This window comes from Meriones unguiculatus, chromosome 8 (genome assembly GCF_030254825.1).
Source record: "Meriones unguiculatus strain TT.TT164.6M chromosome 8, Bangor_MerUng_6.1, whole genome shotgun sequence".
Classification (NCBI taxonomy): domain Eukaryota; kingdom Metazoa; phylum Chordata; class Mammalia; order Rodentia; family Muridae; genus Meriones; species Meriones unguiculatus.
In genome coordinates this window covers 56,373,401-56,398,725 of record NC_083356.1, presented here as the reverse complement: position 1 = coordinate 56,398,725, position 25,325 = coordinate 56,373,401, and the positions used below count along the sequence as shown (strand labels likewise).

The 25,325-nt window shown below is 39.7% G+C and overlaps 1 protein-coding gene across 6 annotated transcripts in view; it reads right to left on the bottom strand.

Annotated features, from left to right (window-relative positions):
- Positions 1 to 25,325, bottom strand: part of Sybu (syntabulin) — a 102,079-nt gene that overhangs the window by 10,692 nt on the left and 66,062 nt on the right. For 2 of the 6 annotated variants that reach the window (XM_021663886.2, XM_060389469.1), the window contains exon 1: positions 19,544 to 19,692. The exons of the other annotated variants lie outside the window; for them this stretch is intronic. In XM_021663886.2, the coding sequence (XP_021519561.1) occupies positions 19,544 to 19,655 (112 nt within the window). In that variant the 5' untranslated portion in view covers positions 19,656 to 19,692. Of the gene's footprint in view, positions 1 to 19,543; positions 19,693 to 25,325 lie in introns of those variants that run through there. 6 annotated transcript variants of the gene reach the window in all.

The window sequence follows — 25,325 nt, the reverse complement described above, 5'->3', positions numbered from 1 at the left end:
ATTAATTTCACTGTAATATTATGGAAGAAATGGAAGCAGATTGGCCCTGGGATCATGGGAGGTTGATCAAAGGTAGGATCAAGTCTTCAAAACACATCTGTGATACTGTACTTCATCCCTGAGAGGGCAGAGGGAGCAAGGCCATCAGCAGAAATTCTGGGGTGAATTGGAAATCAACAAGAAGAGCCTGTTATACTGTGAGGCCAGAGGTGGGTCCCTAATGTATAGATTCTGACAGGGTTTATTAGTTCTATCAATGGGAACAGTAGATCATCGCAAGGCAGGTAGAGAAAAATCCCTTCTTAAGCTTCCAGTACCCCTCAGGATGCCCAGCATCTTTCGGAAAAGGGTCATGAATGACCTGTTAGATGAACATCTCTCTTTCCCAGTTCTTAGCAGATTAGAGTGACAATTTACTGGGAGCCAGATCAGTAATTCCTTATGCATGGTAGAAACTCTCTAATGGTGACATGTACTTTCAAAGCCCTGTGAACTTAATTAGTTGCTTCTGCATAATGCACTTAGCATTTGGCAATCTCAAAGACACATGATTGGTAGTGTAGCCTGGCAACACACTCTTTCCGGCAGTCTAATTCCCTAGCTTTGCCTGCTAGCAGATCATCAGGTTGGTTACCAAGTGCCAAAGACAGACAATTTAAAAATATATATCTTGTGGTTATGGCCTCCAGGCCTAAGATATTATTTTCAAATGTGAAATTATTACCCAGAAACACGTAATTTTCATTTCTTAAGAGACATAAAAAACTATGAATTGTAATAACCGCCCGCATAGAAATAGAAATTCTAGAACAGAAAAAATTACTAAAATCCAGAATTAAAAAATCTAGGATGCCCTTGATCTCTTGTAGTTATGTCTTCAAGCTAAAGAGTTAACTTGGTTTAACATTTTATTACTACTGGAACTCAATATATTGACTCTTAAATATTTTCAGAACTTAAGGTCTCTTTGTTCCAGCACATTCTGTCTTATCTTCTGCACATCTGCAAAAGTTTAGGCACCATGTTCAGGGTGGCCTATAACTACAGCTGTACTCAACACCATTTGAATGACATGGTAGTAAAATTATGCATTTGCTACTTCCCACCTACTTCAGCTAATAACTGTTAAAAGTATTTATAATTTGGGGGCTAATGAGATGGATAAAAGCACTTGGTGCCCACCAGTACAATACTGGTGACAGGAGCTTGATGCGAAAGGAGACAGTCAACTCCACAAAGTTGTCCTCTGGCTGCCATACATGTGTGTACACGCACACAAACACACACACAGAGATTAATAATAATACATTTGAACTCCTGAACTCCTGAACTCCTGAGTTGATTCTCCCATCTCAATGTATCCTGGGAGATAGATACATACTACTATGCCCAGCTAAGAAAGCTAATTTTGTAAATCACCTGAATTCCCAGCCAATTCGCTAAGCAAAAGAACAAACAAAAAGCCTAGAGACCTGGACTTGCCACTTCTGTATTACTTGGAAACAAAGTTATGAGGAAGAAAAGGCACTCTACTGTTATTGTTAGTGTGTGCCACTGGGCTTTGCTGCAGACACTGTAGTCTATGGTAGCTCCTTTGTGTTTCTACAGAGACCACCCCCACCACAATCACAGAACTTAAGTGTCTTGGGTTGTGCCACCTTACCTGTCACCTCTTCTTTCTACATGAGGATGTTAGGAAAATGGCTTTACCACTCGTGCCTCAGTTTCCTTACAGCAACATTATAGGCTCACTGTGAACCATTAATACATACCTAACATAAAGCTCAGAAATATGTTTGGCAGACACAGCATAAGCTCTAACTAAGTATTAACCACTGTTTTTATTTTGTGGGGTTTAAAAATGTAGCTCCTACTTGCTACATATTTCATTTTAGAATATTTAGAAGACATTGCAGGTTAGTAGGATGAGGGAAGTAAATCTAAAATTCTTCCCCAAATGTAACCTTTTTCTATGTACTATTCAGCACTCACACTTAACATCCTATTATATAGGTTATTTTTTCTCTTACTATAGTAAAATCTTTGACACACACATCTTAATGAAATGAGTAAATAGTACTTCCCTTATACCTTTTTCGATTATTACATAGCAAATGCTATGTGCCAGGAATTATCTCCAACACTTTTACATAATAATTTATTTCTAATAATAACAAGAACTCTATACAGTTGTCTAGAGACAGGTGTCATGAATTGCATTTATAACAGGGAGATGCACAAGTTGACACAAGTGTCAAGTAGTAAGCCAAGGTTGATGTCAAGGCTCAAGGTCACCTGGTCCTAGGGACACTGTTCTTAAATTTAGCTAATATCAATGACTATAATGGGTCATATAAAATCCCATACTTGTTTAACTGACTGATCTTATTAAATTCCTAGCAGAATTTTGAGGCAAAGGATATACTCTACTGAAAGGCTTATAATACCTGCTCCATATCCCAAGGGATATGGAAATGGCACTGGCCTGTAGCAGTTTTGTGCCCAAGAGAGTTTTTGCCTGATCAGCCTGGGTGTGCGTACCCACCTGAAAAATATCTAACGTCAATGGAAGTATTCTAACAAAGTGCTAGAAATAATTTGCTTACTGAAAGTTGGGACTGAAAGGCCGAAGGAAACTAAATTATGTGTATTTAAGTCATCTTTGCCAGCACTGTTTTTGTCCCTCCTTAAACTCATCTTTGGTCACCTGCATTGGTGGTCCTGGACTACAGCAAGGAGGATGGCTGTGGTGACCTTTAGGAGGACAAATTCCTGGTGACTAAGTGCCAGCAGCAGGAACAGATTTTAAGGTAGCAAAAAGCTACCTCCAGAAGTTCTGATGGGTATTTTGTTTGCCTGCTTGTTTGGTCCACCGCTGAGCTCTATAGAGAAGTGTTTCTCTTCTTTGTAATGTTAGAGACTAAAGCATTCACTGCAAAGGTGTCAAGGCCATGGGATTAGAGAAGAAAAAGGAAACAGTTTCAGCTCAAGCTGAAAACTAAACTTACTCTGAAATCAATGCTTGTGTTTGTTGAGTCTTGAGGATGCTGCTTTTTGGCCTCCTTTTGAGACACTTACGCATGTGAGCACATCGGAAACCAACTATCTAGTAAGCACTGACAAGTCCTTCTAAACCACCAGTCAATGTGTCTGCAAGGCTTCTGTTATTCTTTGCCATTGCAATTATCTAATTAACTCAGGGTAACCATCTATATTGGCAGTCCAAATTAAGGATGATTTCTGCTCTCATTCTCATCCCTCCACCTCCAAAAATGCAGTTATTCACTTTAACTGCCTCTGGGGAGGACAGAGAAGTCACTTTCACTGAAGCTAGGCACAGCCATCATGGAACAGCTGGAGCAGTGTCCACACAGTTACCCCAGACAACCACACAAGGCCCTAAAGCCCATTTAGTGAGGCTTTTAGCTGGGAAGGCTTTCAGGGCTCAGCCACAAACAGCATCTGTGAAATGCTCAGCAGCCCAACAAAGCATTCTGACTGTTTAGTCATCTAAGACTGCTACAAGTGCTATTTAGGAAAGGAACTTGTGATCAAATCCACTAAAGACAAAGGTTTTAATATATATATATTCATATGAAATATATGAAATATGAAGAATATATGTGTATTCTTATGTTTTGAAACAGAAATGTTCTTTAAAAGCTGTCCATATAATTTCCATTTATATTATTCTAAGTTCAGAAATGATTTACTTCCATTTTGATTGACAATACATTAGTAGAGCAACCATATACTTAAATATAAAAATAAAAGCACTTAGAAGCAAAAAAGTTCAAATTTAAAATGTTTAGATATGTATATTAAAATAAAAGTTTTAATGGTAAAATATAAAAGTCAAAGATAAATGACAAGCTGAGATGAAACATGTAAGAGGATGAGAGGCTAATTTCCTTATTTCACTGAAAACATATAAATTGGGGGAGGGAGACAAACCAATAAAAGATATGAGCAAATTATATAAAAAGATATGACAGAAAAATAAAAACAATGTACATGTCATTGACTCAAAACATTAAGAAAATGGGTAAAAATAAGACAGTTTGCCTTTATCAAACTGAAAAAATATCCAATAGTATGTGTTCTATTGAGAGTATCTGAAAACAAACAGAGCCAAACAGAGTGTTGATACTAAATGCACCAAAATGAAAGTCGGACTCCTTTAGTTTTATGTCTCAGAGGGGCACCTGAAAGACAGCCTTAGTATCCGCTAAAAGTGAGTGGCTAAATCAGGAAGTAGAGCAGCTATCAAGAACGCTGCAATCATGTGAAGAGTAACGTAGGTGTTTGGAAATGAGAAGAGCTTCTGGACTGTTATTAGATAAAAACAAGATGCAGAATAGTAGGTGTGGGGTGTCTGCTTTTGTGTAAGCAAATCTTAAAATCACATATAATTTACTATTTTCTGGAACATTTTCTTAAGAGATAATGATGGTCTGTCAAAAGTGGCCTCCCTTAGGTATTATAAAGTAACTTGAGAAAGGGCACATACAAACACATTTTCACTTTACTATTATCCAAATCATTCTATTTTTCCTGTCCATTATGCATATTACTCTTATCACACAAATATAAGTGTGGTGACATATGCAAAGTTTTATTTTACAAGTAATCATGACATTGAATGTTACATTGCAAGGGGTTTGGAGTCAAGAAACCTTTGTATCCAGGCTCTGAATCTTCATTTGATAATTTGATAAGAAGAAAGTCTACTTCTCTTGATTATTGGAGCTTCATTCCATGGGCCACACAGTCAGCTATGACAGCTATTAAAATACACACTCCTCCATCCCTTCCTACTACACCTTCAGAACTGAAGACCTACGGGTGTTGCTTGGGGAAATGCACAATCGTTAAGCTCCATGGTGAGTGTCATGAACGCTAAAATGTAGTTATGATTAACTTATTTACAATATGAATGGGAGTATATGTAATACACGAACCCATTTTCTCTCTACAACCATGCGAGATTGGAATCATTATCCTCTTTCCTACATGTGGGAGGACAAATGTTCAACAAACATTTGCAAGTAAATAATATATCATCCTTTAAGTGTACATGTGTGTCTGTGTGCTCCTAAAGATTGAGAGACTTTAAAAATTTAATCAAAACTAAGAATCTAGTTAGAGGCAGTACATTTGGTTATAAAGTTCTTACTTTCCCTCCTTTGTTGACCTTTCTTAAGCCTTGTTTATAGCTCTCTCATTCACTCTTGTTCAACAGGTGTGCTGCCTGTACATCTGCCAAGAACAGGTAGCTGAGCCAGCAAAGATAAGAGCTTGAACTGGGCAGAGTTGCTCATAACCTTGTAGTTCTTTCAGAGACTACGTTACCTCCTCCCTAATGTTCTTAGACCTTGAAAGCCACCTGGCCAGGTTTCTGAGTGCTGTAGTAAACCGGGTAGCACTTCCCTTAGACTTTTCTAAAAGCAAGAGTCATTCCCAAGGGCAATTTTCCAGCTTCTTGGAGTAACCTCTGGGGAGTCTGTTTTTGAATGTTTCGTCTTTAGAAACTGTGTTGCACACATCCACACACGACACAGATTTGCTTGGTTTGGGGGGCTCGGAAAACTACCTTTTCATCAAGTGACCGTAAAAAGAACCCGAGTGTAGTACAGTACTTATTGTGGATCTTTCCTGGGGGTGGGGAAGGCATGCGATTGTCTGCAATATCCTTTGATCCTTGTACTGTAGTTGTGGTTCTATTGAAATAATAATGAAAAAATATCGAGTGCTTGCTGTATACCTGGCTCTGTTGTCATTTCTTTGTAAGCGTCATATGAGGTCCCACAATGGTTTAGTAATGTTATTTATATCTTAACCCTAATTTCATAGGTGAATAAACTAAGGTAGAAAAGGTGTAGACACCTTGCTCAAGATTCCACAGAGATTATCATATATACATACATATATGTGTATATATATGTATGTGTGTATAATATATACATATATATATGTATATACACTGTGTATATATATGTATATATACAGTACATAAGTGGTATAGATGTATACACACATATATGTACACACATATGTATGTGTACATACATATATGTACATATATGTATACATGTGTGTATATATACATATGTGCATATATATATGGCGTAGGTTCTTCAAAACTGGACCACTTTCAGGAAAATTAATAAAAATCTTGGGATACAAAGTTAGTGAGACACTTTGCAGTTGACCCCTTTTTTAAGGCCCTTATGATCTTTGATCTTTTTTTTTTTTTTTTCAAGAGAAGGGACATCCAGTATGCAACTCTAGGTGTCAAATAGTGCTCAGCAGAGAGAAACAACTTGCTGTCTCACATAGACTGGATGTGGATTTGTCTGTAAATTGTAAGCTGTTTCCTTTAATGTGGCCCATATGTCTACGGCAGAGATACTGAACAGAAAGAAAGGACCCCCAAATAGGACTCTAGTACCTCTCATGGAGATTTGGCATTGGTAGCAGGATTAATGGCAGGTGGGCTCCAGGACTAGCTCCCTCCCCTACTGCTTTTGAAGAGTCCCACAGACATAGTGATGATGAATTTCATTATAATGATTATCTTGAGGACCTAGTAATAATGGCACTTTCCTAAAGTATTTTCCTGACTTACATGTTACTAGTTTTTTGCCCATCAGTTTGCTGGGCTGAATGGAGTCTCTGTCCCTTTAACAAAGCTAGCTAGAAAGGATGTTGCTTCTATTTAAGAAGTGTACATCTAGTGTTTACCAAAATGAGATGCCTGCTCTGCATGTCTGGCAGGAAAATCTAAATCAGGGAAGAGCAGTACATAAGTGGCAGTCATGAATGGAAGCAGAATGCCATGAAAGGGACAGGGATGAAGGAAGGTCACAAAGAGTTGGGGTGAAGGATGTGGACAAGATGCTGGCAATTTGAAATGTCAGGGTAGGACTGTGACTTTAAGTCCAGCATTCAAAACAGAAAAAAAAAAAAAAAAGATGGACATATTTCTTGGCACTACCTCTTCATCCATTCTTGTCTTGTGAGGACAGGGGTACAGTCAGCTTGTATTGCTAGATTTGAATGGAAGAAAAACTCCCACTTTCTGTAAGTAAGATGGCTTAATTTACAGCTCACTGCCAAGGCATCCACTAGTATTCTGAGAAAGCTCCTCATTGCTGTACTTAGGCACATTTACAAATCAACTCAGAAATCTTACAGCCTTAACTGTCTCTCCTCATCTTTATTTCTGCTGTCTGTAACGTCCAGGGCACAACTCATTCTACTGTGCACACCCAGCCTCCTCTTCACCCTTTACAGTAGCAATTAGAGCATTCCAGTCACCACCTACCAAACAGTGGAGTTTCACACTGTCTGACACCCTTGAGATCTCCAGAAGCATCCAACGTTTTAACACCAGACTCAGCCAGGCTTCAGTTCCCACATCTTGATGTCCCTTCTTTGTGGCTCATAAATTATACTACTTTTTAATCTCTCGTATGTCCAATCCTCATTAGGCTGATTTTTGCTTTTTATGAATAGCCACATACACTAGCTATGTGACTTTGAGAAAAATTTGTAACCTGTCTTTGCCTTGCATGCATCCCTGAAGGAAGATTATAATATGATGTGACACATTGGGCTCTGTAAGTTGTGTAGGTAAGCGAAATAGTGACCATGTCACAGTATTGCTAGTATCCTAATTTTCTTCTTATAATCACCCTTTCTGAATCACATCTGGATTCCAACCTGTATCGAAACAGAATTGGGGGAAGGATGTGGAGCAGGAACTCATGAGGGGTGAAGCTGTCATGACAAATGAATGGGAAAGGAAAATTCAGAACAGACATATGAAGAAGCAAACAGCAGGCAGTCTGGGAGAGGACAGTAAGGACCCCTCCTTTTGCTTTTAGAGTATGAGCAATTATGTGAATCCTTAGTTCTCAGCTGTGTTGGATGACTGAACTCTTCACTGTTATGAGAAACTAAACAATGAAGACCCATTTAGTAAAACCTTCTGGCGGAGTCTGTGTTTCAAGACCACCTCTTGGAAATCAAGAGTTTAACAAGGCCAATATTTACTCACATATTTATGCCTTACAATTCTTTTCATGCTGAACAAACAACAGTCTGATACCCAGTCTTTGTTTCAGGAAGAGACAAATATCTTAGTAGGAAGATATTTCACAAAGAGAGCAACACAAATGATTTCTAGCTAAAGGATTAGGACTACAGGCAGGAGGCTAGTTAGCTTTTGAAACTATATGTGACTACTGGAGACCATAGCACACAGAGCAGCGGAAGAGGAGGAGCCCCAAATGGAAATAGTTAACAAGAAAAGAAAGAGAGACAACACTCACAAGGCCTCAAAGGTGACATGGAGAAAGGTGAGCTTAAAAATCCTCCTGAGTCATGAGACACAAAGTTTGTGATTGGTAAAGTTAGGAATTGCTCTTACTTGACACAGGGGCCCTTTCTATTCTCTTTTATGAGGAAACATGTGAACACCTTTCTCAGAGAGATGCATGCCAATGAAAAGATGTGCCTGCTTTCTCTATATCTGTAACACTATCACCGGAATTCTGCTCCAGGGGTTCTACTGACAGCCTCAATAGTCTTCTGATGCACAACCTCTGTGCTCATTATGTATAAATTGAATGACTGACAAGCAAGATGGGAAACAGAGGCAAAGGATTAGGTCACACTGTTACATGGAAATCAAACATGTCATTTCTCAATGGAAGAGTGACATTTTACTATCTCTTTGTATCCTAAAACGTATTTATTAATTTCTTTTTATTATGACTCTCAGAGGCATATAGTTGGTTTAAACATAATCCTGGGATCCTGACATTATCAGTTCATGTAAAAACTAACCCTGATGTAGTTATTTACTGTTACTTATGTACCTATGCTTTATTTCTTTATGTTCAGTATTTTAACGAAAAAACCCACCACCATAACTTGCTACAAAACTGGGTGCCAACACTAGTCTTTCCAGTTTTATCCCCTGTTCCTCATTTATATGTTTTTATTTTTGTAATTAATGAGCAGGTTATTGTCAGATCTATAATTTTGGGGACAATATTCAAAATTCTCCAAATAATTGTACTGAATTAATTTTATTCCTATTTAATATTTTATTATACAATCTACACAAACTTTATTAATTAAGTTTCCTATTGATGAGAAAATGAAATGGATTTATTAGATTTTGTTTTATTCTTTGAGAAAGAGTCTCATGTAGTTCAGGGTGACCTCAAAGTCAGTGCGTAACTGAGAATGATCTTGAACCTCTGATCCTCCTCTTTATACCTTCTCACTGCCAGCATTATAGGTGTGCCTATCATGACTGCTTTATGTGATGCTAGGGATCGAACCTAGTGCTTTGGTCATGTTAAGTAAGCTGCACTCTATCAAGTGATATATAGCCCCAACCGCTAGATTTTTTAATGTTATTCATTTTCATTTTCTGGAATGCAACTCTAAATCATAAAAGTCTAGAATAAATCAATATGCATGACAAATCCATAGGCAAAAAGAAATGTTCTACAGGGTACCCATCTTTATACTCTTTCCCATCTCAGTACAAAGAGCCAAGAGTTCAGAAAACAAAACAAAACAAAACAAAAAAACAAAGCAAAAATATTACATCAACAACAACAACAGCACAACTTAGAAGCTCTGCTTTACTCCATCCCAATGTTTGGGTCCAATATGGCTGTGGTCACACTGCCTTCTATGGTATTTTTTTGATGCTTGGTCCTAAAACATCAAGAGTAGCCTCATACCCTTGCGGCCTTGTCTGTCACTTGCCTTGAGAAGGAGTCAAGTCAGTGCATGTGAGAAGGTACCAAGTTAACCAAATTTTGCATACAATCTCTCTGAAGGGACAACCTCTGTGAAAAAGGAGGTGAAAAAAGGAAACAGGTGTGTGCCATTGACTATGACAGCTCAGAGCTTGATTTTCCTTCTCAGGTGAAGCACTAATTTTGAAATAAAAGTGGAGGAAATGTCTGAGTTTTAAATGAAGGCTTTGTTTCTTTGGTTTTATCTTTTGAGAGGAGAGAAACACCATATAAAAGTATCTATTAGAAAACACCTGACCTTTAGATGAGCTAAAGCCAAAATAAAGATATCGTCATGTAAGCATCCATGAGTTAAAGCTGATGGTGTGCCAATATGCCCTGGAGAAGTTAAATAACTGCTTGCAGAGCAGGTCAGGTGGCAATGTGACCAATTTTAGACCAGCCTCTGTTCTAAAAGTCACCCATGATTGTCCTTCTAATTATCGTGCGGTTCGTGGAGGATGCATTGACATCACCTGGAAACATGTTTGTGACTCACCGAGAATGGTCTTTATGAAGTTAAGTAACTTAGAGGTGGGGCAGGGCTTAGTACTAACGAGCCCTCCAGGTACAGAAACTCCTGAAACACTGCTCTGAGGCACTGCTTGCCTGAGATAACTCACGAGGCAGTTTTCTTGGAGGCTGCCTCTGACAGAATGGAACAGAAGGTTCGGCTGTTACTTCAAATATAGCTATATGCTATAGTATATATTTTGGGAATTGTTTTTACACTTTTTACATCCAAAAATTGTGAAATTTTAGTTAATTTTACTTGGCAGAGTATTGATTCATACCGACTGTCTTTCATGCAACTGTCAATCCACTCTGCTTGAGTGTGTTCTAGTCATAAGTTCAGGGGTCACCTTTCTATTCTCCCATTTAATGACAGTGTGACCTCAGGCAATTGCTTAACCTCACTATGCCTCAGTTTCCTCACGCCAATAAAGGAACTAAAGAATTCCTCTCTCTTGGGATTACTGTGGGCATTAAATGTGATGATGTTTCCCCTCATGTGCGCAATGAGGCTTCTTCATCATCACTATTAGGATGCATGTGGAGCAATGCTTAGTATGTCTACAAATCCCTTTGTAACAGGAATGAGCCTGCATTCTCAGACAGGGTAACATAAATACATTTTTTTTCACAAATGCATTTTTAAAAGAGTTGTCAGTACTGGACCTCCAATTCACTAAGGGTTTTTGCTAGTGTGGCGAGAAAGAATCCCTGCAAGAGTGTCACCCGTACCATCTCTGCTTTTAACTGATGTCCTTACCCTCCTCCTCTGTGGATGGAATTTTCCCTATGAAATTGTCATCATTCACTTTTTTTCTTTTACAAGTGGCCTAAGTGACTGTTTATGGTGAGCTGTTAACAGTAACAGGCTCTTGTTTTCAATGTGCCACAATTTACCACAACAGACTGTAGTCAGCTGCTCAACCCAGGATGTTGGCTCTGCCAGCTTCTTCCCATCCTGTGTGCTCTCCTGAAACCACCATTTTCTTTCTTCTTTTATTAACTTATTTTCTCATCTATTTCATCCTCTCTGCAGTTTCTTTTCCCTCCTTACTCCCTCTGCTTCCTCCATTGCTCCCCCACCTTCCCTTCCCATCCACTCTTCTTCCATTTCCCTTCAGAAAAGGGCAGGCCTCCCAGGATGTCAACCAAACATGGCATATCAAGTTGCAATAACACCAGGCATCTCCCCTTATATTAAGGCTGCCACATAAGAGGAAAAGCTCCCCAAACCAGGCAAGAGTCAGAGCTTGCCCTTGCTTCCATTGGTAGGAATCTCACAAAACACCAAACTACACAACTATAGCATATATACAGAGGGCCTAGGTCAGACCCATGTAGGGTTCCTGATTGTTCAGTCTCAGTGAACCCCTATGTGAAAAGCATGAGGCTGGTCAACCGATATTCTCTGCAAGAGGTTTATTAGGAGGGTATGGAGGAAGTGGGGAGCAGGACATGGTGGGGAGAGAAAAAGGGAAAGGGAAGGGGGGCAAAAGAGAGAGGGAGAGAGAGAGAGAGTAAGAGAGTGTAAGAGAGAGACCACATGTTGGGGCTGGCCCTTTAAGGGGCAAGGTAACCACGCCTTCCAGGTATGGCCACTTGGCCGAGGACACACGATGACATCATAAGTTGTTGGGTAACCCAGGAGCAGGTTGTGTTCCAAAATACTAACACCATGAATGCAGAATGTTGATTCCGTAGGTTTTCTTGTAGTGCCCTTGACCCCTCCTACAATCCTTCTTCCCCCTCTCCAGCAGGTTTCCCTGAACTTCACCTAATATTTGGATGCATTTTAAATTGCAATTTCCAGGCTACAACCAACTGCTGGAGGAGGCCCAGAAACTTCATCTTCCACACTCTTCCAGAGCACTAACCTCCTTAGAAAATTTCCTTAAGCTCTTCCATGGCACCTGTGTTCTTGAAACAAAAATCCACTGTCTTTATCATGATTTTTAATGCCAAATTTTCATACAGGCTGTTTCTTCTGCCAGAATTATTTTCTTTCCCTCTATGCTTGTCTAATCACTACCTGTTCTGCAGGTCTCTGTTCATCCTTGACCTCTACTTCCTTCAAGAAGAGAGTGGGTACCCCTCCATTAAGGTCTTAACCTCACAAGCTGTCATCACATTGCATGGTCATTGGAAATGTGCTTTAACACATCTATCCATGAGCTTACTCATTACATCCAAAGAATTAAGGCTGCATTTTGCCCATATTTGGAAATGTATCTATCTACCCTGAAAATTTTCTTAGCACTAAAAATTCCTTCATTGTTGTGATTCAGTGATATCTCCTGATAGGCGTTGTGACCAAGTTAAAAATGTTCTTTTTCCTATGTCCCCTTCAAGTTGAGTTGATAGAGGTTATTTATAGTCAATCATTACCCCCTTCACTTTTATCTCTTATCCATCTTGCCCAACTTTCTTTTTAATTTTTATTAATTACAATTTATTCACTTTGTATTCCCCCATAAACCCCTCCCTCCTCTCCTCCCAATCCAACCTCCCCTCCCCCTTCTCTACGCATGCTCCTCCCCAAGTCCACTGATAAGGGAGGTCTTCCTCTCCTTCCTTCTGATCCTTGTCTTTCAGATCTGATCAGGAGTGGCTGCATTGTCTTCCTCTGTGGCCTGGTAAAGCTGCTCCCCTCTCAGGGGAAGGTGATCAAAGAGCAGGCCAATCAGTTCATGTCAGAGGCAGTTCCTCTTCCTATTACTATGGAACCTACTTGGAGACTGAACTGCCATATGCTACATCTGTGCAGGGGTTCTAGGTTATCTCCATGCATGCTACTTGGTTGGAGTATGAGTCTCAGGAAAGACCCCTGTGCTCAGATTTTTTGGTTCTGTTGTTCTCCTTGTGGAGCTCCTGTCCTCTCCAGATCATACTATTTCCCACTTCCTTTGTAAGATTCCATGCACTCTGCCCAACAGTTGGTCATAAGTCTCAGCATCTGCTTTGATAGTCTGCAGGGCAGAGCCTTTCAGAGACCCTCTGTTTTCTTCTTCTGATGTCCATCCTCTTTGCCTTTCAGGATGGAGATTGAGCATTATAGCCAGAGTCCTCCCTCTTGATTAGTTTCTTTAGGTGTACAGATTTTAGTAGGTTTATCCTATATTATATGTCTCTATAAGTGAGTATATACTGTGTGTGTCTTTCTGCTTCTGGGATAGCTCACTCAGGATGATCTTTTCCAGATCCCACCATTTACCTGCAAATTTCATGATTTTTAAAAAGGTATAATCAAATCTAAATTGTTTAAGATATTCCAAGATCAATGCTGGATTTATCTCTGTGCAGTTTCCATTGATAGCATACTCTAGTGAAAGTAAAACAAGCAAGCTGGGCAAATCCTGATTTCTGTACAGAGTATGGGAACAAACACAGTTGGAGAAATACAAGTTCTCAGGGGAGGGGTTGCTTTAATTCTGACACGTTTAAGGAACATAAGGAGGTGGGATAATGAAGTCATGCAGAAATATTTCCAGGGGAGGACCTCACCACCATCAGAGAGATGCTGGGTCATGGAAAGAGCTCAAAAGAAAGCAAGTCCAAGGCAGGTGGGTGGTCCCTCTCTCCACCCTGTGATACCTGTTCAAGGTATGGTGCTGTCATAGTGTTAAAGATTACACTGACTCTGGGTGGGTGAGGGTGGTGCCAGGTATGAGGAAGTAAGGAAAATAGTTTTGCTATATGCTCAGAGCCTAAGGAAAATAATGTTGCTAGTCACTATATGCTCAGAGCCTCCTTGGTCAGCAAGTCTGCATGTGCTGCTTCCACTTTCCTCCTCTAGGAGAACCGAGGAAAGTGCAGTTCTGAGGGGACATGTGCCTGGGATGCTGGGCTATACTTCTGGAGCTCAGGTGCAGGTAAGGAAGGGAAGCAGTCTATCTCCAGAAATAGGGTCTAGCTCTGCACCTTCCATCACTGCCTATCAACTAAAAAACATCCCAACCCTCAAGCTCCTAAGAGTCCCAAGCTTCTGGACACTCCCCTTTGCCCCTTCCTTCCCTCTGAAAGGACTTTGTGCTTATCCTAATGAGGCTTATAGCTTTCAAAGAGAATGAAGAGTACTCACAAGTAGAAGATTCTCTGCCCAAATATTAGATCTGCATGTCTATGGACTGCTTTAATAGAACCATCCCCAGGAGCTCACTCTGTGACAGCTGGCACAGAGCACATGCTCTCAAGCCAAACCTTTGCCTGCCCAGTGACTCTACCCCACCCCTTGTACAAGTTAACATTTAAATTCAACTGTACTCAATGTTCTCTGCTCTCTTTACTCCTTCCCATTCCACCCCACACTGTTTTATGAAAACTCAGAAAGAAAGAGTGAAGCAAAGCAGAGCCTTACAAACAATTAAGGGTACTTTCTTTAAGGCCACTTGGAGAATGTTGGCAAGGAAGCAAAAAGAAGGTAACCAGGTTCTGGAAATGTCAGTTCTGAAATGCCCCCAAGCAATAAGATTTGATATGACATTCTGAACCTTTCATTTACAAGCACCCTGAAGAGATAAAACAAGGCTCCAAATGACCAAGCCCACTAGAGTCAGTCAATACTACCTTGCCATCCACAAGTACAAGAATACCTCCTAGGCTCAATCAGGTCTATTTATGAGCATCCCTTGAAGACCTACCAAGTACACAGGACTGCGTAATGAAGAACATAAAGGTAGAGTGTTGGGGTTTGGCCTGGTGCTATGCATTTTAATGTCATTTACTGGCCCCCAAGATCCTGTCCTTGCTCAAAGGAGCACATTCTCAAGTATACCTGTCCTTGTTGTGTAAATGTTGCTCCACCTAACTTAAGGCCGATTGGTTAAAAAACATTCTGCTGCTTGGAATTTGGGAGAAGAAAGGGAAGTGGAGTTTGGGGCTTGCAGGCTGGGGTTGAAGGACCACTAGGAGAGAAGTGGAGGCAGCATCAGAGGAGAAGAAAATGGACCAGTACCATGGGTTAGCATGGGAAAGGAGAACATGGCTGGAGCAGTGAGGATGGAGGAGATGGAGAATGTTAAAGGGTATTTTGGGACCATGGATAGGAGGTAGCTCCAGATTAGGGCTGGGAGGTAACTTTACTTTAGAGGGATAATATCTGCAATGCCCTAGGCAAAGGCTATAAAATACAAGTGTCTATGTCTTTATTTGATTGTTAGTGGGTTAGATAATACCACTGAAACAATTATAGCCACCTAATAATAATAATAATAATAATAACACTTATAAGGGCATACCTTTTAAATTTACCACAACTGCAAAGAAAACATTGCTTTAGGATTTAAACACTGCACCTTTGAATTCTACCATATTTTCAAGACTACATATTCAAGGTGGTAAAATTATTTTTAAGTGTAAGAAATGGAAAAAAAAAACAAACCACACGTCTTGGTATAGTGGTTACTTTTGCTGTGAGGCAGAGAATGGAATCTGGGAAAAGTAGGCAGGCTTATATGACAGCAGTTCTTTAAATGGAAACAGTTAGCTGTCATGCTGTCTAGCTCATAAATATTCTTTTATGAGTCATAAGTATTCCTTTCTATGCATACAGCATACAGCAAAATCTAACAGAAAACAAAATATAATAAAGTGGTTAAAAGAAAGAACAAAATACATGGAAATGACTGACAGAGAAAGTAACATAGAGAAGACTGGGGAGGTGAAGGGAAGGGTAAGGGAGTAAAAGAAAGGCTGTTTCTTGTTCTACAGAAATTTGTATAGCAATAAGGAACACTCTAAAAGCTGGGCATTGTGGTAAAAACTCAAAGAAGCAGAGGCAGGTGGATCTCTGTGAGTTGGAGTCCAGCCTGGTCTACAAAGTGAGTCTAGGAAAGCCTACACAGAGAAATCTTGTCTCAAAAAAAAATCAATAAATATAACACAGAGGCCATAATAATAGCATAATATTTTAGTGGGCAACACTGGTGTATGTCTGTTGAATGGTGTTTGAAACTGAAGGCGTAAAACCTAAACTGCAGAACCCTAGGCAAATCTCAAGGCACAGGCAAAACCCCATTGTGGTCTGCTTTGCGCTTGGCAGCATGAGGACAGTGGTGCACTCTGCAGGTCCCAAACCATCTCTCTATGAGCTCTCTTGTAACTCTGTGGCTGGCATCTCTCACTTCTACTACTGCTCAGGAAGAAAAGCATTGGATGTCAGACTCTAAGTCGGTATCAGGTTCAAGCATAGCCTCCATTGCTCAAGAGCAGTCAGGTCTGCTCCTCGTCTTGGGCAGAAATCAGATCTTCCTGGAAGAGACCAGTGGAGCTGCTTATCTTTGTAGCTGAAGTGAGTACAAGAAACCAGACTCAGGACTATCCGGTTTCCATGAACAATGTCACCACTGCATGAGCCAAGAAAACACCTCTTCACTTACTTGAGCAGTAAAAAGCTCCCACTGTTGCAAAAGGACTCAGCACACAGAGCTGTTACCAAAACTGCCTAATGCTCCCCGAGATCAACTAATGCATGACAGCAACCCAAAGTCACACAAACTGTGACAGACTGTTTAAGCATGTGCATGCATGACTAACAACAATGAGAAAAACAAGACTTTTTTTTTTTTATTCATTTACAAACCAGTAGAATAAAACTGAAAGTTGCTTTGCTTTGTTAGTAGGGATGATGTTAAAGGTTTAATTGTCTTGGAAAAGAGGATTATTCTTACTAGAAAATAGGCTTATTCTTACTAGATCATCGCAGTGATGTGCATAAAAAATCATGCTCAGCAAAGTGTAGGTGAAGTGTATGGACCTACACTGCTTCCGAGTTCCTAACCTCTAGGGCCCCTTCCCCTCCCCATTTTCTGGTCAAGTGAGCTGGAAGTACAGTCCTTTCTACACTTGCCAGATTCTTACCAGGGTGAACAGATGGAAGATAGAGAATATGCAAGAAAGAAAAGTAGAAATGAAAATGGCAAAATAAAAATAAAGTTGCAAAGTATAATCTAGGTCAACTCTTTGTGTGCTTTAAAATAGGCACCAGCAGGCTCTGTACATATGGCACTGAGTTCTCTTTTTCACCCGTTTATTTATTTATTTATTTATTTAATTTTGCTTGAATGTCATACAGAATTAGTGCAAAAGGAAAAATCCCAGCATGGGGCCTATTTTTATACAAATTAATCAGACAGTTCCCATCCCTTTCTATCCCAGCATTCTCCTGATCTTTCAACTTAACTCAATTATCTTTCTTCAGAATACTTTATCCACTAATCCCTGATTGGAAGTCTTTTCAGAAAGTGATATTTAAAACTCAAACCCAGATTTTAATTGTTACATTTTCAATTCATGTTATAAATATGAACTAGAACTGTGCTATGGCTTAGCTTCATTCACCATGCTGACACACTGTAGTAGCCTAAATAGCCATGGTTGGCAGCAACAAAATTAATTAGAAAGCATTCTGTTCTACATGTGTGTAACTATTTAACAAAACAGAAAGTGACCTATTTGAAGTGGACGCAAAGTTTAAATATTTTACTTTGGGATAGTTACATTTTCTTGTTCATTGAAATTCACAACTTTGTTCAAAATGCCATATGTATATGTTAATAGGCTGAAAAACTGTTCAAGCTGTTATCTAAAACCTCTCTTGACTGCTCTGTGATACTAACCTACTATACTTACAGCAATCATACTATAATACCTCCTAATATTTATTGTATGCCATGTGACATGAAAGTTTCAAAAGAACCTTAGCTCATTGCCATTATTTTCACCTGAACATTTTAGGTAAAAGATGAAGACATTTTGAGGTCAAATTTAACACACACACACACACACAGGCGCACACACAAACACACACATTATTTTCAAAGATAAAAAGAAAGGGAAGTTATTAGAAACATTGAAAAAGGGATATAAAATCTTACTGTACTAATGAAGTGAATAATTTGGGGACAGTGTCATAGATGGGCTTCCAGGTTACCAAGATCATGATTGCTGCAAAATTTATGATAAACAGATTTGCTCACTGCTGTATCAACTGATGGAAATGGTTTTCATAAAGCCTTAAACTAATGACCGAAAGCTTGATCCATGTGACAATCTGAGAACATCATAGTCATTAGTACATCCGTGTTCTCTGAGGGCGGGGCCCTCTGCATTTGGGGCAACCACCACTTTATGACTAACTGTTGGAAAAGATGAAACCAAAGGGTGTGCTTGAATGGCCATGAATTATGGCAAACAAAATAACTTTACCACAACGCTCTGTACTCACTTTTTTTTTTTTTTTACTAAATATCAGCCTCTCATAATTTATGGCCCATCTTTGCTTTTCATTTGGTGTCATTATATGCCACATGTCTATTAAAGCCATCTAAAAATCTCAATTTTACAGTTTTAAAACTAGTTAGAGTTGGAGTAACCATATGTATAGCCATTCTAATGTTTCTAATAATAAATTTTAGCACCACAGGCATTAACAATTTGCCCTGCAGATGAAAGGCACTTCAGAATGACACACGTGTTTTACAACAGTGGGAGCTCAACCCTTATTTTGTTGGACTGTACAGTAAAGAGGAAGTATTCCATCAACCCAGACCAAAACAAACAAACAAACAAACAAAAAACAAAAAAACCCAAACAAACAAAAAAAACCTTCCACACCCCGACTCGTGCACATGAAGAGCTTCCAAATTTCTACTGACGCCATGAAAAAAAAGTAAATTAAAGTAGACAGACATGGCCTGAATATTTTCCATAACTAAACAGCAGACATGGGCATCTTTTTCTCTAATCACAGAAACTGACTCTCTCTTGGTAATAAATGCATTACATCTCAGCCTACACAGAGTCCCACTGCAAACTCTGTGAGGTGCCAATTAGCATTAATTGTAGCTGAGCTTTCCTATTCCCCTAGCTCAGACACTGCTAATGCTACACTTGCTATTTACAAAGGCACCATGCAATTCTCAGAGTGAGTAGAACATGCCAAAATATAATTATCCACAGTCATTTTAAACTTATTTTTTGACATTAGTTCACATACACAGACTAACATAGGACTGAGGTAATTGAAACAACATATGTAGGCATTAAAGGAAAAAAAAAAGACAAGTATTGACCTTGTATTATGGAATACCTAAATGGTAGAGTTAAATTTGTTTTTACTGCATATTTTTATCCTATTACAATTAACTTCACACACACACAGACAGCATATCCACTGTGATCTAATACTTACTGTGACTAACATTACTTACTAATAAAGTAAGCTCCATAGACTTTCATGGCGAACAGAACACTGCCTCTGAAACCAACCTCCCACCACGGCTGGGGTATGTCTTTTAAAGAAATACAGTGTGTGCAGCTCATCTCTCAGTAGAGTACAGTCTCAGAGTGGGGTATCCATGGAGACGGAGCCTCCTACATGTGCAGGGCAAGGAAGTTACTCTGCTGGGCACCATAGCAACAGGAGGCAGAAGGAGAGCCGGCCTATCAGGGAACAGCACTGAGCCTTTCCCCTGGTGACTGCAGCATTTCAAATGAAAGCATCGCCCTTGTGAATGGACACAAAGCATTTGCAGAAATACCAAATTGTCAAATGGAAGCAAATGCTTGTGCAACAGTCATAGCTAATCCTTTGGCAATACTGGTACAGAGCGTGTACCCATTTTCTACATTTTGATTATAATGTCCAAATGAGTAAGCAAGAAATGACACCAAGCACCCACAGTGCTCTAAATTCAATGGCAAACGTGACATTCTGAGGGAAAAGCTTGGGCACTTCATGAATTACAGCTATTTAAGTATGCAGGTCACTTCACCATGCTGCCAGGCAGAGAAGAGCAAGGGAGCTCTGTTGTTCTGAGAAGAGAATATGGATTCCAGGGCTCTCTGGGACAACTGTACAATAGTCTTTTCAAATAGGAGTTTACTTAAAGTAGACACTTCCATCAGGGTGCTCCCTGAAATCAGGATGATTCATTCGTTTGCTTGTTTTATTGAGACAGGGTTTTTCTGCATAGCTCTGCCTGTCCTGGAACTGTCTCTATAAACCAGGCTGGCCTCAACTCAGATATCTACTTGCCTCTGCTTCCTGAGTGCTGGGGTTAAAGGTGTGTGTCACCACTGACTGGCAATCAGAGTGATTCTTACCAAGACAGCACAGATCACAAAGGCCCAATGGAAGAGGGGTATTCAAATGCATGGGAATTGTGTAATTTGTAAACTTCTACCATTTTTTGGATTGCAATGAAAGTGACCATCCACTGAGCAAGTACTGTTTGTCAGGCAAAGGCTTCCAGTGTAACACAGCATCCTGCCCCATGCTGATGCGGACAATTGCAAACAAGTAGGCTGTGTATATTTGCTTGCCAGTGCCATGTGGGGCTTAGGCTCTGTGTATGCTCTGCTATATGCCTCACATCACTTATGACCCCCATAGCATTGAGAAAAAGCTAAGTATTAATTATTTCTCCATACAACTGAGAAAAAGAGAAAATATTTCTTGACATTATATTCTCCCTTCCACTAGCCCTCCCCCACCTGCTCAGGGGTGACCAAGAGCACTCTATCTTAGTGTCTAAATACATGGAATAGCTCCTCCCACAATTACCTCTCAAAGAAGAAGGAATCTTTTTCTATCGAGCCTTCCCCAAGCCTCTTATTGTAGGGTTCTCATAATTACCTTCTTTGAATAGAAAGTGCCATCTGAAAATCACACATCAGTTTGAAATGGCCCCAAGTCTGTGCTGACTCTGACCATTTTCAGGGCTCATCTGATGGGATTTTTTTTTAAATAAGAGCCTTAGATATTAAATATTTAAAAACTCACTTTCATTTTTAATTGTTGAGGTTATAATGTAATCACATCATTTCTTTCTTCCTTTACCTATGGCAAAACTTCCCATATACTCCCTTTTGCTCTCTTTCAAATCTATGGCCTCTTTTTTTTTCATTAATTGTTGCTATGTGTGTGTGTGTGTGGTGTGTGGTGTGTGTGTGTGTGTGTGTGTGTGTGTGTGTGTGTAGTTTATTCACAGATATTTCTAAATATAACCTGCTTGGTCAGTATAATGTTCCTTGTATTTATGTTTCCAGAGACGACCATTTGGTTTTGGATAACCAGCCTGTGTGCTCTCACTGGGGAAATCTCTCTCTCCCTCTTTCCTCAGCATTCCTTAGCTGCCTATAGTTCTTTGTGCAGGGCTGAGGCTTCGTGGTTTTTTCCCATTCACTTTGGCACTCCCATTGCTGTAGTCCTTGTTCAGCTCACATTTAGTCATGAAGCACTTTTTCAAATTATCCCTAAGGAATGATACCCTGCACATTTTAAGGATCACTTGGATAGCAATGCCATCAGTAATTGGTTGTAGAGATCATGAAACCCTATACCTCTTGCTATGTGATCTCAGGCACTGAATAGCTCTTGGTGGTGAAGGGCACTTAGACACCTACAGGATAAGAGAAAAACCAGCTGTCCTTCTGCTATGCAGAGACCACTGTGACAGCTTGTTGGTTATTTACTAATATCCATCTCTAAGGTCCCTTCTTCTATGTTAACAGGTGTCCATGTGATGAAGTTGTCCTGGGATATAATTAGAAATGACATGTGGCATGTCTTTATTCTGAACATAAGATGACTGGGTGCCTCCATGCTCCCTTTGCCCCCTCCTTCTGCCTGGAACATGGCAGGCAATATGCCCATGGAAGGAGGAGATAACTGTTATAGCAGCCAGGCTGCCTATTAGCTTCTATTACCCAAACACCTATGTGCTATTCTGCAAGAGACAAAGATGTATCAGTTTATGTTCAATTAGTATATCTGGAGTTAATAAAAACCTATACCCTCATAATGAATGTAAGCTTACAAAAACCAACAAGAGTGCAAGACATGGATTCAAAATTGCTTTAGGTCAAAGTGAAGATTTTATCTAAAAAAAAAATTAAATAGCTCAAAAGATGAAAGAAACTGGGTAAAACTTTTAAATAAAATGTAAGTATGTGGGCATGATGGTGCATACTTTTAACTCCAGCATCTGTGACACCAAGACTAGCCTACATACAAAGTTCCAGGTCAACCAGGGCTATGTAGTAAGACCTTGCCTAAAAAAATTATATACATATATATAATATATATATAAATCCTATATCTAAATCAATATGACAGCATAAATACTTTTAATTAAAACAATAAGTTAAAAATCACTTGGTATTTATGACTTCATATATGCAAAACTCACTGGAGTTGGCAATAAAATACGCTATTAAAAAATGGAAGCCTCATGTTAAATATGTATGCTGTATTTGTATCTTATGCTATCTCTATCCTAGACTTAGCCATCTGAATTTTGTATCTTGTTCAGTTTCACTCCTAGGCATTTCAAGCTCCATAGACTTGCATAAGTTATCTCAAACACATAAATCAAACCACATTTCCACTCTTGAAGTGCTGAAATGTCCTTCCATGCCTCTGGTAACACAGACCTCACCAGGAGGCTATACTTTTCCCCTCCCCACTCGCCACTTGGTCAACCACCCATGTGATTCCCAAGATGGAAGGAACAGGCTAAGCTTTTCATCATCTCAAGGTATCTCCTGCCTTTCTTGGTAACTATCCTACTACCTTGCTTTGTTATCACAACTGAAACTTATCTCACTATGTGCTTATCCTCACATTTAAATGCTACATCCTCACATTTAAAGTTGGTGACATGAGAACATACACCACACTCATTCTCTTTCCCATTCTCTATTCAGTTAATGAAAATGCTGTCTGAATAGTGAAAATATTTCATAAGTATGCACCAAGTGAATGGATAAGCTAGTGATCGTATAGCCAGGAGGCAAACATAGGTGTAGCAGAGACTTCTTTTTAATTACATAGTGAACTGAGGTTCCCCTCCCTTTAAATTCTCATGTAGGTTGATCACCTTTATGCAGTACTACAAATATTCTGCCAACCCATGTTTAGAAGCTAACCCTTGGATGGTGCTATACAGCTTATTTACGTTTAATGGCTCCCTGATCCAGGTCATGTGACTGAAGAATCTTACTACCCGAATTACCCAATCAAACAGACTATGTTGCTAAATGCATACATTGTTGTAAATCACTGTACAAGGACAAGCACAATCAAATGCTATACTACAAATGCACTAGTGTGGAAAACAATGAACTCAGGTCATCGGTGCCCATATCTAAGTCCACAATTCCTTCACAAGAAGCCTCCAACCTCCCTCTCCCTGAATTTGGGGCAATGTGACCTGTGATGGCTAGTCTCAGTTGTCAACTTGACTACATTGGAATTAACCAAAAAACAAGTAGCTGAGCACACCTGTAAGGGATTTTTCTTTGTTGGGTTATTTGAGATTGAATACCTATCCTAAACTTGAATCATTATTAGTCCGATTCATCCTCAATCTGAGCCACCATAATAGCAGAAGGAAGCCTTTGCTTCTTTCCTGCTTGCTTCATGCTCACTGGCAAGTTCATCAATCTTGACCCATTTCTTCTCTGGTGTTAGAAGCTACTTCTAAAGGATTCCAACAGAGACAGAAAACTAACAGATCTCTAGGAATTCCTTGGGACTCCAGCACCAGACTGAGACTACTGAAACATTCAGTCTTGTGAATGGAACAACTACCAAATCTTTGGCCTTTCCATCAGGACTACTCAGATCACAGCCTGTAGTCTAGTCTAATATATCTATATAAACACATATATGAACATATATATGAACATATATAAATTAGTTCATTGTATTAGGATGTTCCTTTAGAGAACTTTAAAGACTACTACATGACCTTCCTATCTTTTTACCTCAGGATGTGGGACTGGCTCCAAGTTATTATAACCATGTATTTTTACGAAGAAGGTAAGTGCTGGATCTCCTCAGTATTCCCACTCCTTTGTGGATAGTCCTCAACAAGTGTTTCTCCAGTATGGAGAAAATAGAAAGCCCAACGTAAAGCACACATGTGCATGATTTATTGCTCTAGGTTTACAAGTTCGCATATGAAAGACATTTCCAGGTTTATGTCTGTCATGCTGGGAAGTGATGAGAATGCTCAATGGTGGGTGTAGTCGGCAGCAGCTTCCTCTAAGCAGGAAAGACCTGTGTGGCTTCCTCAACACATTTACAGTAACTAGTGAGCATCTGGCAGACCCCCAACTCAGTGGCTGAGAATACTGGCCATGCAATAAATCCTAGGAGACTGGATTTGGACAGCAGTTGCCTTTGAGAAGAGGATTATGGTTCACTAATTCTTAGGGGAAGCCCATTAAGGTCCATTTGGCACCATTATTTTGATTGATTGCGTCATCAAAGGCACAGATGGGAGAAAGACGTGAGAGTAAATACGTAAACCAGCCATAGAGATAAACACTTAAGTATCCTCATTACATTCATGCTTGATGCTGTTGTTTAGGTCCTGCTGAGATAGTTTATGAAATCATTCACCAGAAAGCATTGTCTGCTGTATTCTGTGTGAATATTTTCTCTCAGCAAGAGAACTTAAGGGTCCCATTTTACAATAACTCAATGTTCTCTTAGACAAAGCAATGATCTTTATTTAAAAGCATAAAAGAGCATAAAAGATTAGGCAGAGCTCTTGACTAAATGTCCCAGCTCCATTCTTTTGCTGTGAAAAAACACTTGACCAAAAGCAACTTAGGGGAAAGAAATGTTTGTTGTGCTTTTACTTTTAGGTGACAGCCTAGCACTCAGGGAAATCAGGTCAGGAACCTGGAGCAGAAGCCACAGAGGACTGTTGCTTACTGGCTTGCCCTCTGGATCATGTTGAGCTAGCTTTCTTATCTATCCCAGGCCCACCAGCCTATGGATGATACTGCCCAGAATGGGCTGAGTCCTTCCTCCCATACTAGTCATGAACAAAGGCAATCTCTCCCAGACACTGACACAGGCCAATCTGACCCAGGAAATTCTTATTCTGGGAAGAAGGTTACCCCTTCCCAGGTGACTTTAGGTCATGTTGTCAAATAAATCAGGGCATCTGGCAAATGGAAGACTTTGAATTCCAT